General features: G+C 39.7%; 1 protein-coding gene across 1 annotated transcript in view; it reads right to left on the bottom strand.

Moving 5' to 3' along the window:
• Window positions 1-13,097, bottom strand: part of Atrnl1 (attractin like 1) — a 558,188-nt gene that overhangs the window by 526,712 nt on the left and 18,379 nt on the right. The window contains exons 3-6 of the mRNA XM_005352541.3: window positions 12,182-12,295; window positions 8,158-8,286; window positions 6,713-6,921; window positions 1,660-1,834 (exon numbers count right to left, since the gene is read on the bottom strand). Coding sequence (XP_005352598.1) covers window positions 1,660-1,834; window positions 6,713-6,921; window positions 8,158-8,286; window positions 12,182-12,295 — 627 coding nt within the window. The remainder of the gene's footprint in view (window positions 1-1,659; window positions 1,835-6,712; window positions 6,922-8,157; window positions 8,287-12,181; window positions 12,296-13,097) is intronic.

Raw genomic sequence — 13,097 nt, 5'->3', positions numbered from 1 at the left:
CGGGCTCCCCCCCCACCTTCATTCTTTCCTCACGTGGTTCTCACCAACTCACACAGCTGCTCTGCTTCCTCCTTTCTGTGCCCACAAGTGACTTCAGTGCCACTGCTGACTTCCTTTTTCAAGTCTTTCCTCAGTTTTTAACTTTCTTGTGCTTGGCTCCAACACTGCAACTCCCTCCACTTTGGTCAAATTCTAATTTGATCCCCAGTAGTCTGTCCGACTATCTACATGTGTACAGTTTCACTTTTGCTGATATGTATGTTTATTCTCCATTGGCTGCCTTCCCTCATTACCTTCACAAAGACAAACGTGACTGATAATCTCAAGCAAAACAGTGCTGGATGACCTAAAACCAAAGGCAGTTACAAACACCTGTGGGCAACCATGTGGGTGCTGGGAGTCAAACCTAAGTCTTCTGTAAGAGCAGCAAGTGCCCTTCACCACTGAGCCATTTCTTTGCCCCCCCCCCGGAATTTATTTTATTTTATATTTTAATTCTAGAAAAAATTATAGTTCTAATGCAAGCCTTTCTTATACTCACAAATTTTTAAGTCAACACGATTAACAAGTCTAACACACTGAAGGGATAGAATTATCAGATAAATAGAGAATGCCCAGTAATCTGAATAAGCATCATAAGTGTGAGTGCGACTCTGCACACCTTCAACAGTGAAAGGTGCTGCATGGCATGGGTCTGCCAACATTTCATGGCGGATGGGGAGGGGCATGGGAGGCCCCACCCCTTCCTGAGGGGACATCAGCAATGACCTGAGAACAGCAGAATCATTTTCCATGGTAGTACAGCCACTCGCCATTGTCTAGGATCCAGGAAATAACAGCCACCCAACCCTGAGTGACAAAGGGAATTCTTACACCAAAAACTCTTTATCTGAAATTCAGATGCAACTCAGTGTCCAGACGTGTCCTGTCAGTGGCTAAAACTGACAATTTATTGACTCTACACTGGTATACTGTCCGGGACCAGTTCTGACTAGATAACCACATCACGCTCACATTTAAAAGTTACGGCTATCGCTCCTGAAAACAACATTGCTAATCAAATGATTCTTCCTGTTTCAACTGTCTTGTTCTGCTATTAATTTGTAAAATACAATCATCAGCAGAAAAGAAACCAGGTAAAGCTGCTCCCCGTGTGGTTCCTGTTGTCACCCACCCAACCACACTGTGGCATAACCACTGAAGCTGCTCCCCGTGTGGTTCCTGTTATCAACCACCCAACCACACTGTGGCATAACCACTGGTCACAGCGAAATGACTGAGGTTATAACGCTGGCAAAAAAAAAAAAAAACACTAAAAAAGTATGTGGTTACATTAAAATTAAAGGAGAAAAGCAAATTACTTTTATATATGCAATTACACTCCATTCTAAAAACTAAAAGGTAGCAGGATTCATTTTGTCTACACAGGTATAGCCTACCTTTATATGAAATTTATTTAAACACTATAGATTGGTAATAAAAATTTTATATGAAACAAACTCCAATGTGCACTGAAAAATGTTGAATTTGGACAAAATGATTGCATATATTCTCAAATCTGTACAATTATAGCAAGAATGTACTATCAGAAAAATAGCTTTTTATATATTTGGCCAATAAAACTTAGTTAATTATAAAAATCTAAAAATAAATACTTACTTCAGAACCATTTGGAAAGAACTGTAGTTAAAGGTGTATCCTCCAATGACCCACATGAATTTCCCATGTAAAACTGCTTTATGTGAAGCCCGACCTACGGAAGGGCTGAAGGGTTTAACATTTGGCAAAATCCAGTAAGACTCAGTAGAAGGAACATTCAGAGAACAATCCGGACCTATTTAAAAAAAAAGATAACCACACACACAACACACTAAATTAAACAAAGATTGTAGATTAAAGAAACAGATAGATTACGTAGAATAAGAGAACTTAAAAACCTAATACCCACCATATTAGAAATGTCTGGCCATACTTGGTGGTGCACACCTCCAAAGCCCTCAGTCAGGCTGAGGGACGAAGAGTGAAATCTCAGGGGCTACTGAGCAAGTTCAGCCTGAGCTACACAGTAAGACCTTGTCCCAAAATCTTCCCTCATGAAAACAGCTAAAATATAACTTGCAAATAAACTCTTAGCAAGGGGAAATATGATCAGATCTTAACATGCTCTAATGAATATCATAGTTTAAAAAATATGAAATTTCATATTTACTTTAGCATGCTACTAGAATATTAATCTACTTCTGTCAATAATGAGGTCACCTTGAACAAATCTGTTTACCTTGCCATTCATCAAGCTTTCATACATAAAGCGGAAACAACAATCTACTCACAAATGCTATTGCAATTTTTTAATATTTCACAAAATAGTATGCAGGTATACACACAGACAGAATATTATATACATAATAAATAAATATTAAAAAGTTAAAAAATAAAGCATTTATAAACTATTAGACAAATGTGAAAATAAGAATTACATTATTAAGACCCAAACTGGCTTCAGTAGGTAGGCTCATATATCAACAAAGAAAATAAAGTACAATAAAATAAAAACCATTTTGAAACTATAAAGGGTTTCATTGAATGAAAATCATTATTAGCTAGCGTGTCCCACGCATGGCTGCCTGGTCTGGGTCTCCTCACTGTGAGATGCAGAGGCTGATAAATATCTCTGGAACCGGAGTCACAGGAGGAACTCCTCCCGCTCCTTCTCTCACGTGACAGCTGACATCTGGATGCACTTATAAGCAGGAACGACTCTATCGCGGGTACACCTGGTGGCTGCACTTGGCAGATGCATGTGTCTCAAGCAGAGGCCTACGACCACACTAGCTGAACCAGGTCTGCACCTGCAGTCTTCTGAGCGGCGTCTAAATACTGAGATGAAGGGGGAAGTCCAGTACCTTCCACTTTGTATCAATAGCCAAGTCGTGAGTGCAGGACCAAATTTCTCCAAGGACATGGAAAGAGCCACTCCAGAGAAAGCGGAGGAGAAGAGGTGCTAACAGTGCACTTTGGGGTTTGAATGTAACATCGAAACATTCACAACATCCCTTAAAACAAAACCTAAACCAGAAGCAGAATGCAGACAACAGGAAAGTGTTTGCTCTGCTTAATAGTCTGAAAGCTGAGAAGAAAGGAAAGTCTCAAAGTCTAGAGTGAGCAGAGGTTACTGGCTTACAAGGAGTCAGGGAAGAAGCCGGCTCCAGGAAGTGAGCAGCAAGCACTAATGTTGACTGCAGGAAGCTAGACACTGGAGACACTCTAGAGGGCTCCGTCATCATTCTGATGCCAGTGAGAGTATCTGAGATTACAGACGAAGGTCAGAATGCCAACATTCACAGGAACTTAAAGGGAACATTTTCAGTCCCGTGGATGCTTTCACTACAGTAAAAGCAGTAACTGCTAGTCTGGTGGGCACCACAAAAGGACCAGAAGTACGGCATGGAGATATAACTGAAACACTGCCAAAAACTGAATTCCCAGGATGAACTCCACTGGTAAAGATGCAGTAGACACTTCAGAATGACGAACTTAGAATATTGCTTGGTTAGTCAAGAGCCATGAGAGGACAGACTCCAGTTTTGGAAGAGGCTCTGTTCAGGGGGGCGGACACATTATCAACCAGCACTGGATCGATCAAACTCATCCCGCAAACTTCACTGACCTCTCCCTTTAGAGAAGCAGAGCTACTGCAGCCTCTGCCAACGATGGGAGCCATCACACAGGCAAGCCCGTCCACCAGCGAAAACAGACTCCTCAGTAACAGCTCAATGACTGCTATCATTTTGCAGCAAAAGGTTTTAATTAAGATAGGTACATTTTATAATAATCTTATTGTAAATTTACAAGTATAATTGTATATTTATAGTTTTGTATAAATATAATCATGTGTTCTGGGAAACTAGAAAAACACACATAACTTACTATACTGCAATATTTATTTCACTGTAACCGTCTAGAACTAAACTTACAATACCTCCAAGATTGCACCTATATTTGATATGTTGGATATATTGTTTTGGTCAAATTAAACTGGTCAAATGTTGAAAGTAAAATTAATTCTTACAGTGCCTCTCATGTCATCATAGGATACCTAAATTATTTTTGCTATACCCAACATTTTTTTCTTCCACTTATGATTTAAGATGTATACTGAATTCTGAAATTCTCCAAAATGAGAAAAGCAAAATAAGAAAACAACTTTGAAGAGAAGAGCACTGCCTTCTAAGTTCACTGAAAATCTTTTGTTACAGTAGCCAAAATATTCTGCATATGGACTAGGCTCATAAAAGCAATCTCTAAAGCGTTACTGTCTGTTTCAGTGTATTTAAATACCCTTGATCTATTCTGGTAATATTTAACTTTCCAAACAATGAATTGTATGACTGGTGATCATCATTCTATTTATTATGACAAAATTATAAAGTAAAATTATTTACTTTCCAAAATGTCACACTAAGCATAAACTCTTGCCCATTTCAACCAATGGTTCCTTTAAGTGTTTTCTACAGGGAAAGGGAGACGAGCGCTCTAATGGAGCCTTCCACACTTAAAACACACTCCTCGGTGGTTGGGAAAACGTCTCTAACAACAGAAAGATCAAAGTGATGACAAATGGAAGAATAAGACGAGCGAGAACAGAGGAGAAAATGCTGTCACCATGCGATACAGAAAACGGCTGAGACAGCAGAAGTGCTGGGAATGGAACCCAAGACTTAACTTAAGCCAGGCTCCTCCTTTGTGTGCGCTCTTAATAAAATGTCCTCATCCAGAGCACTGGTTCTCAACCTGTGGGTCACGACCCCCAAAAGACCACTGGAAAACTATTTACAGTACGATTCATGACTGTGGCCAAATAACAGTTACTTTGCTGTAATTTTGTAGTAATAACAAAATAATTTTATCATTGGGAGTCACAACGTGAGGAACTGTATTAAAGGGCTGCAGCATTACAAAGGTTGAGAACCAGGGAGACATGCTTACTGCTAACATGTGTACGCGTAGACGGCTCACGACACCACTGTGTGTCAGCAGAGTGGACAGGGACAGCACTGGCTTCTCCTTTGTCCATATGTTAAGGCATATGCAATTCTGGGAGTTTATGCCGTGCCTTCATGACGTACTAGTGAGAACAGAACATAAAAGCAGTAGTGACAACAAGAACAAATATATATAAAATAAAACAAGAGGGAGTATGATGTTTGAATGTCTATAACAGCCTCAGAAGAGAAGCATTCCAAAGAGAAAATAATCATGTAAAGAGCAAAAGAGGGGTGGGTGTTTTCAGGTAAGGTTACACAGCTAGAGTCTCCTTTTGTATTCAAGCTATTAAACTGACATGACAGATACACTCGATTTGGAAAGCATTATGTAAGCCCTACTTTGATTTCTTTGGTTTTACTTAAACTACAATAAATAGACAATTACTATAGAATAGGAAAGTATTTTACTTCAAAATTTAAGTGGAAAAAAGTCTCAAAGCAATTTATGAGGGTAAGGGTACAAAATTTGGAAATGATTAAGCACTTAAACATAGAGTCCTAACATTAATGAACACTTGAAAATGTGCACCTGCCACAACCATAAATAACAGATAACCACTAATAAAATCCTTGTTACTAGAAGTCACTGGTACAGTGTGTACGTGTGTAGTAGGATCAGGGAGAACCACCCTGTATTGTAAGAACACACGTTCAGTGTACCCTGAATTATGTAATTCGTGAGGCCAAGTTCCCTGTCAAAAAGGCATACAGTAGCACAAAGGAAGCTTCTCTGCAAATGTAATCAGCAAAGTAGACTTGATCAGATGATGACCAATAACGATACTTATCTCTTAGCTTAACTCCACAATGAGAAACATATGACTATATACCCACGTGCTTAAGAAACCCAAAACTCTTTAGTGTGGTTTAAATTTAAATTTTAAATTCTTTACTGAAATCTAACTTTTACAACAGGCAGCTAAATAAACTTTCACTTACTGAAATAGTCTGTGCTCTTTTTTAAATATCCACAAGAGGTCAGTCTTCCCTAAGAAATACATTTAAAATGATGCCATACCTGTGAGACACCATTTATTTTCACAATACAGTACATTACCCATTATGAAGTAAATTTGAATACACCACATACTAAATCCGGTGAAGTCATCTAATCTCTGAAAAGTCAACAAGAAAATTACAGAAGATCATAATGATCCTATACCTACAATTTTAAGTTTAACGCGTAACATCATTTAATCCTTAAAACAGCAGGTAGACAAGCCTACCAATTCTGTTTACTGTAGAATAATCTTTTTGTACGCTGTGAGGATGTGTCTTTGTCAAGAAGCCTTCTGATAGGCTTAATAAAGAGTTAAAAGGTCAAATGCTAGGCAGGAGGTATGGGCGGGACCTCTGGGCACAGAGAGCACTCTGGGAAGAGGAGAGACAGAAAGGCCAAGGAGACCTGGGACAAGCCTGACACAGAATGGGACAGAGGTCAAGGCCCCCTGGTAGAACGTAGAGGCATTATTATAGAGGGATTATCTGGGAGCTGGCTGGCAGGACAGCCATTACATCTGTTTGTGAAAATGCAGACTACTAAGAAGTTAACAGTTAACTAAGGATACCAAAGGAAAAACAACAACAACAAAAGTGAGACGCAGGCACAAACACAGACAAACGAAGGCAGAATTCTCAGAGGCCATCACTCCACACCCCGCGCTTACCTTGCCAGCTGTCATTGCAGACACACAGTTTCTCTCCCGTCAGGTCGCAGTAGCCATGGTCCGGACTGCCACAGTTGGCTTTACAGTACGGGATATCACACGCTTCCCCTTTCCAGTACTTATCACACTCACAGTACACTTGACTCGCAACAGACACACTGGTTGTACACTTTCCATGGCCAGAGCAGTTGTTGGGACAAGAATTGATTCTGTAAAACATAATTCACATTTAAATATTCAAATTCAAGAAAAATAAAAATGAGTTGAGTGGCTTATATAGACTTAATTTTCATTTGTGTTTATTAATTTAACAGTTTCACAGCATGGCTTTGTTCTTGAGCCCATCTGTAGAGACAGGGTCTCCTGCCCCAGCCTCCAGGGACCGGGAGGTAGGAGCTGTCACTCCCAAGCCCCCTTTACTCCTCTTAACTCCAGTTGTTCCCATTTGCAGTTAGTCTCAGTTCATCCAACCAGGTATGTTGTCCCCAAACCCCAGTGTCCAAGAACTACATGTTCAGCTTCTAAAACATCTGCGCAGTTTCAAGCATGATGTTTATAAAGCCTTAAATAAATATTTTTAATATATATTTTAAGAAAAAGAGAAATTTATGAACTCCTGAAACTTAAGAGAATCAAGAGATGACTTGGCTCTAACCTTAAGACACATGCTACCCCCAGACATTCAAAAGAGGCAAGCTCATCACATTTCATGTTCATGCCCTTTAACGGATTGTATTCTAATATATATTTACTTTCCCTTGTGTACATATTTGGATGCATTATTGCATAAACAAAACCCATAATGATTGCTGATTCAAAAGTATTTTAAGTACTTTATTCTTGATGAAATTATTTCTGCTGAGCAATTTCTACCTTCATGAAGCAAAGAAAACAATTGACAAGCTGTTTGTGGCCGTTCCCCTAAAAGCACCTGATGGCAGCTCTCATTAGTGCACCCTTAATGTCTACATACAAAAGGATCTGAATGAAAACAAGTATGTTAGGAGTGAGAGAGACGGTTCATGGTTAAGAGCAATGGCTACTCTCCCTGGGCACCCAGGTTCAATACGCAACACCCACCTGGTGGTTCACAACTGTCTGTAACCCCAGGTCTAGGGGATCCAATATCATATCCTGGCCACGTGTGTGATGCTATATGTGTAAAACGATGCTGGTACTGTTTTCCCTTAATTAATTACTTAATCAATTTTTAATTTTGTAATTAACTTTCCAACCACGCAGTTTGCTACTATAAGATCCTCAAGACTTGATAATCATCATAAATCGTGCTTAGAGGGCAGTCTGTGGTATAATGCTAATAACTTACATCACTTAGAAAAAGATCCTATATACGTGGAAATTTAACACCAACCCTTTCCTGGTATGTAGGACATTCACATATAAGTTAGGGCTGTTTTACTAGATGAAAGTGGACAAACACTTACGAGTAAAAGATGTTGAAGCCAGTGAGGTTATATGCAGCATCGCTGAAAAAGTGCAGCAGCGCATAGCCAGACGTGGTGACAACCTCAGGCACCGTCTCGTTGCCCCTCACCTCGGGGACGATCAAGCCACTGAAGAAGATCAGAATGGAGAGCTGTGGGTACCCACTGTGACTGCACAGAAAATAGACTCAAAAACAGTATCCATGTCAGAAAGCAGGCAGACTGGAGAGGAGAAGTACAGGGAAGCACACACCAGTTCATCAGTTTCTACCCCATTAGGTAGATAACACTGCTGATAATAAACGAGCACTCACCACCGCAGCACCCTCCTCCCCCACGCCTGCTCCTCTGCCACTAACACTGTCTTCCTTCTCTCCTCCTCTCTCAGCTCTACCTGGGCTGAACTGCTATCCGTCCTGCTACAGCACCCCACAGTGGTCCCTTAGCTCACAGACTTCACTCTAACTGTGGCTGAATAGCTTTCTCCTCCCCACTGACTACAAAGAGTGATGGAGAAACACTTTAAAGCAGCATACATGCTGACAGAGAAATCTACTCAAAACTATGTGTTCCCAATACGATGATCTAGATAGCAGATACGTTTTAAATGTGTGCTTTTGTTTCTTTAAAATTCTGCTTATTATTAGATTAGAACATAAATATTCCTAAATATTCTCCATCTAGGTCAATAAGTATACAAAAGAAAACATATGGTGAAGGGCAGCGTAACAAATGTACAAAAAGTTCTAAGTATCAGATAATTCCTCTGTTTGCTTGGTGATTGGTTGGTGGTTTTTGTTTTTCCAGTTTTTTTGAGACACTGCAGCCTAGGTTGATCTTGAGCTCACGGTGTCCCGCCTGTCTTAGCCTCTCAAGTGCTGGGGTTACAAGTGAACACTTCCGCTACCAAAGCTCCTCCACCTGCAGCGCCATCCTGCTCTTACTTGTCTCTTTAGAACATTGTAAAATAGAATATTGATATGTATCTTCTATATATAGCTTGTGAGATTCACAACGTTTTTCAGATACTCAATTTTTCATTTCTCAAAGTAGTAAAAAAAAATTGCCAAAATTAAAGTAACATTTAGGCATCACTGGTAACTGAATTGTCTCAAAAATTATATGTGATACAAAAATGAGATCCTAGGGATGCTTTATTTGCAAATACAAACAAAGTAAAAAGTAACCAACCCCTGGCTTATTGCATCTATGCGTGTGGTGGAGAATAGAGCATTTTAAAAAGAATTTGATTTCCACAGCACCAGTCTTGGTTTCACAAACACATAATACGTCCCCGAGTTGTGTGACTACATCTGCTGTGTAACTTGTCTTGAGGAGACACATACTGACATCTATTCACCGGAGAGGATAAGAGTATTAGAAAACTTTCCAATTACAAACAATCTTCATATTGTAATAATAGCCTGCCTACAGAATAAGATCTAATTCCTAAGTACAGTGCACAGGGAATCACTATTTGAGTAACTCAAGAATTACATCACGTAGGCGCATGCTGACTCTCTCACTCACCAGACAAACAACTTTGCTACCAGTTCTTGGAACAGGAGCTTCAAATCCCTAAAATTTCTCATGACAAACTGTCTGCTATGCACAGTAGGCCTTGACAGTTTCTGTCAATGTTTCTCTTCAAAACAGAATCTAAAGTTGCGCTTCCGGCTGGGGGAATGTTCACCCCAGCAAAACCAGCAGCGAGATTGTAGAGTTGACGTCATCTAGGGTCAGCCTGCCTTAGTAACAGAGGAGGGAAGAGCAGAGATCTGTACACAGCTTCCTCATGGACAATGATTCCACAACCCAGCCTACATGATGAAACAAACAACCAAAACCCAACTCCAGACACCAGCAGCTCAGGTGCGCCTCCAAGTGATTGTGCGCATTGCTGTGCTAGGTGGAACCCCCCAAGGACACAATGTTTTATGTCTGTCACCACGCCCAATCTCATTCTATGCCTCCCTTTTAGGCTGGCTGCCAATTTCTATTCTTGAGAACAAAACTTCAGCCACAAATACAGCACTTTTCTGAGTTCTGTGAATAATTCTTGAAAATTATGGAAAATTAGGAAGCATGGGTTCCCTCAGTTTGTGGTTAAATAGTCAGAAGAAAAGATGGGGACATCCTCCAACTTCCAGCTGGTGTCTCCAGTGAGGACAGTCTGTGTGCCCTTCTTCTAGCAAGTTTCACCGTACTCCAGGCCTTGGCGTCAAAACGACCTTTGCTTTATTCCTTACTACATCTTCCAGGCTTCTGACAGACTCTGGTAACTGAGGGAGTTATTAAATGTAACAATTATCCATGTAGTTGGCTGAGTGATAAATATTTACAGTATTCTAATCCTAAAATAATTAAATGCATATTCTTGGCAAAGTAGAGTTTAACACCATATGCTTCTGAATTGAGATTAAAACCTAATCCTAGCTTATCACCTCCTAGAGGTAAGTGAGTACTTCAGCCACAAGATTTTAGAAAGGGTCTAGAAAAACATTTAAACTGTAGCCACAACACTCGGCATCGAGTGGATGTTCAATAAACCACAAGGTTCCATCTCCTCGGTGTCTTAGACCAAAAGGAACTTGGAGGAAAGAGTTTATTTGGCTTACATATTCTGAATCAGTCTACTGATTCAGCCAAGGCAGAAACTCAAACTGGACAGGCTCCTGCAGAGGCCATGGAGGGTGCTGCCCACTGGCTTGCCCCTGTGGCTCCTCATGGCTCATCCTGCTCTTTTATAGACGCCAAGACCACAAGCCGGAGTGATGCACCCACTCAACTGCTAATTAAGAACACGCCCTACAGGCTTGCCTGCAGCCAGATCTTAAGGAGGCATTTCTCAGTTGAGGCTGCCTCCTCTCACGTGACTACAGATTGTGCCAAGTTGACATAAAACTGTCTAGCTCACTCGGGACAGGTAACAGGAGTGCTTGATGATGAGATTCTCCAGTTCCACCTTCACGGGTTAAACCCATGATAATTATCTCAGGAAAGCTTCCTTCAGTAACAGGAACACATGGGTAGAAATCTGTTAAGTAGGTGTTAATGAGTGCAAATTCATTACATGACTGAGCAACAAAAAAGATGAGTCGAAATGATAATCAGTCAACAATGACACAAAAGTAATGAAATGATCACAAAATGCAGTATTAATTGTCAAAATTAAATGTGCAACTATTGTATCTAATTGCCATAATAAATTTTCTAACATAATTGGTTCAAGGGTCTATTAACATTTTTATCTAGTGTCTTTAAACTACTATTTCTAACAACTTTTCATGATGTTCAAAAACCCAGAATGGAAGTTCTAAAGGGCTCGAAGGGCTTTCGGTGACTGAGAGTGCTTGTTGCTCTTGCAGACGACCAGAGCTCAGTTCTGTCCTCCACGTACACAGACACAGACACGACACAGACACACACACACACAGACACACACACAGACACACACACACATACACACACACACACACACACACACAGTCTTTTCTAAAGCAGTTCTAAAGTATTTTCAGCAGTACCATAGGAAACCTAAACTACTTTCTACAGGTATACTCTAAAGCAGTCACATATTATAGAATCACAAAATACAATGGAAATACCAGCCCTCAAATGCTTGTCCAACAGAATTCCAAGTTATTGAGGAAATAAAATATTTGCAAAAAAAAAGAAAATATATTCAAACCAACTTAAAGGAATAAAATAAATAAATAAAAGGAATAAAATAAATAAAAGAAAATAAGGAGGGTTTATAAAGACATTTATAGTTCCTATAGTATAGTTCCTATAGTATAGTATAGAATTTATTCATATTTATAGCATGTTTACATTACTGTGCATACACTTAAGTAGACAGTCATAGTAAACAGCATATTATAATAATCTGTGAAATCCGGCCATCACCAACCATCATAAATGTGAGTACAGATCAATACGGTAGGCTTCAAATAAGCAAATTATACAGTTCTTCACTTTCCTATGGCTGTCAACAGCGCATCGGGCAAGCATAATCACTCACCTAAGCACAGCTACTAAAGGCGCATATATTGAATCTCCATCATAAACATACATGTGATCCCAGCTGCATTCAGTAGCAAAATGATTGAATCTTAACCTTAACACTGCATTTGGACTGAAAGAAAAAAAAGAAGAAAAAAGAAAGAAAAGACAAAGAATCTCCTTAATTTCATATAAAATATAATATTTTTAGAATCAGGCATAGTAATTTTATCAAAAATCTATTACAGATACTTTTTCTACAAATTCTTAAATCACCAGAAGAAAAACTGATATGCTTTCAAGATACTGGTTTCAAACTACACATATCTTTTTCTTATAACTTCAGTCAACAATAAAAGGCAGACATAGATTGGACTGAGGCAGAAGTTACATACTTTATGTACTTTTTACCTAAACCTTATTAAATTACAACCTAGCAGGTTGCATTCTATGCTGGAGACAACATTCACCACCCAGAAGCATCTGATGCAGAAGCAGTGCTAGAGAACCTTCAGGTGGAGGCATGCGGCTCTTCCCACTGTGCTCAAAGGGGTGGACACTAAGGAGAGGCAAAGGCAGATTGCAGGGAAATAGTAGAAAATAGCTACTGTGGCTTTAGAAAGACTTTAAAGTATTCAGAAAGCCTGGTTTGCAAACGCACTCTGAAAATGGTGAAGCAGCATCAAAGGATCCTGCTGGCTCACTTATGGCCTGCTCAGGATGAACTTTAAATGCTAAACGCCTCATCGTGAAAAGTGCCCAGAGGTAAACAACTAACTCTTCTTCAAGACGTTATGAAAATATTTCAAAGATCCTTAGCACAATTAAAATTTAAAGGGCTATGAGAACTAAAATGCTGAAAAGTATTAACCAATAGCACAGCCCGGCACAGAATGTGTTTACACTCTGAAAAGTATTAACCAATAGCACAGCCC

Source organism: Microtus ochrogaster, chromosome 8, assembly GCF_000317375.1.
Source record: "Microtus ochrogaster isolate Prairie Vole_2 chromosome 8, MicOch1.0, whole genome shotgun sequence".
Lineage (NCBI taxonomy): Eukaryota > Metazoa > Chordata > Mammalia > Rodentia > Cricetidae > Microtus > Microtus ochrogaster.
Note: the sequence above shows the minus strand (reverse complement) of the source record. Positions and strands in the feature narration are given on the sequence as shown.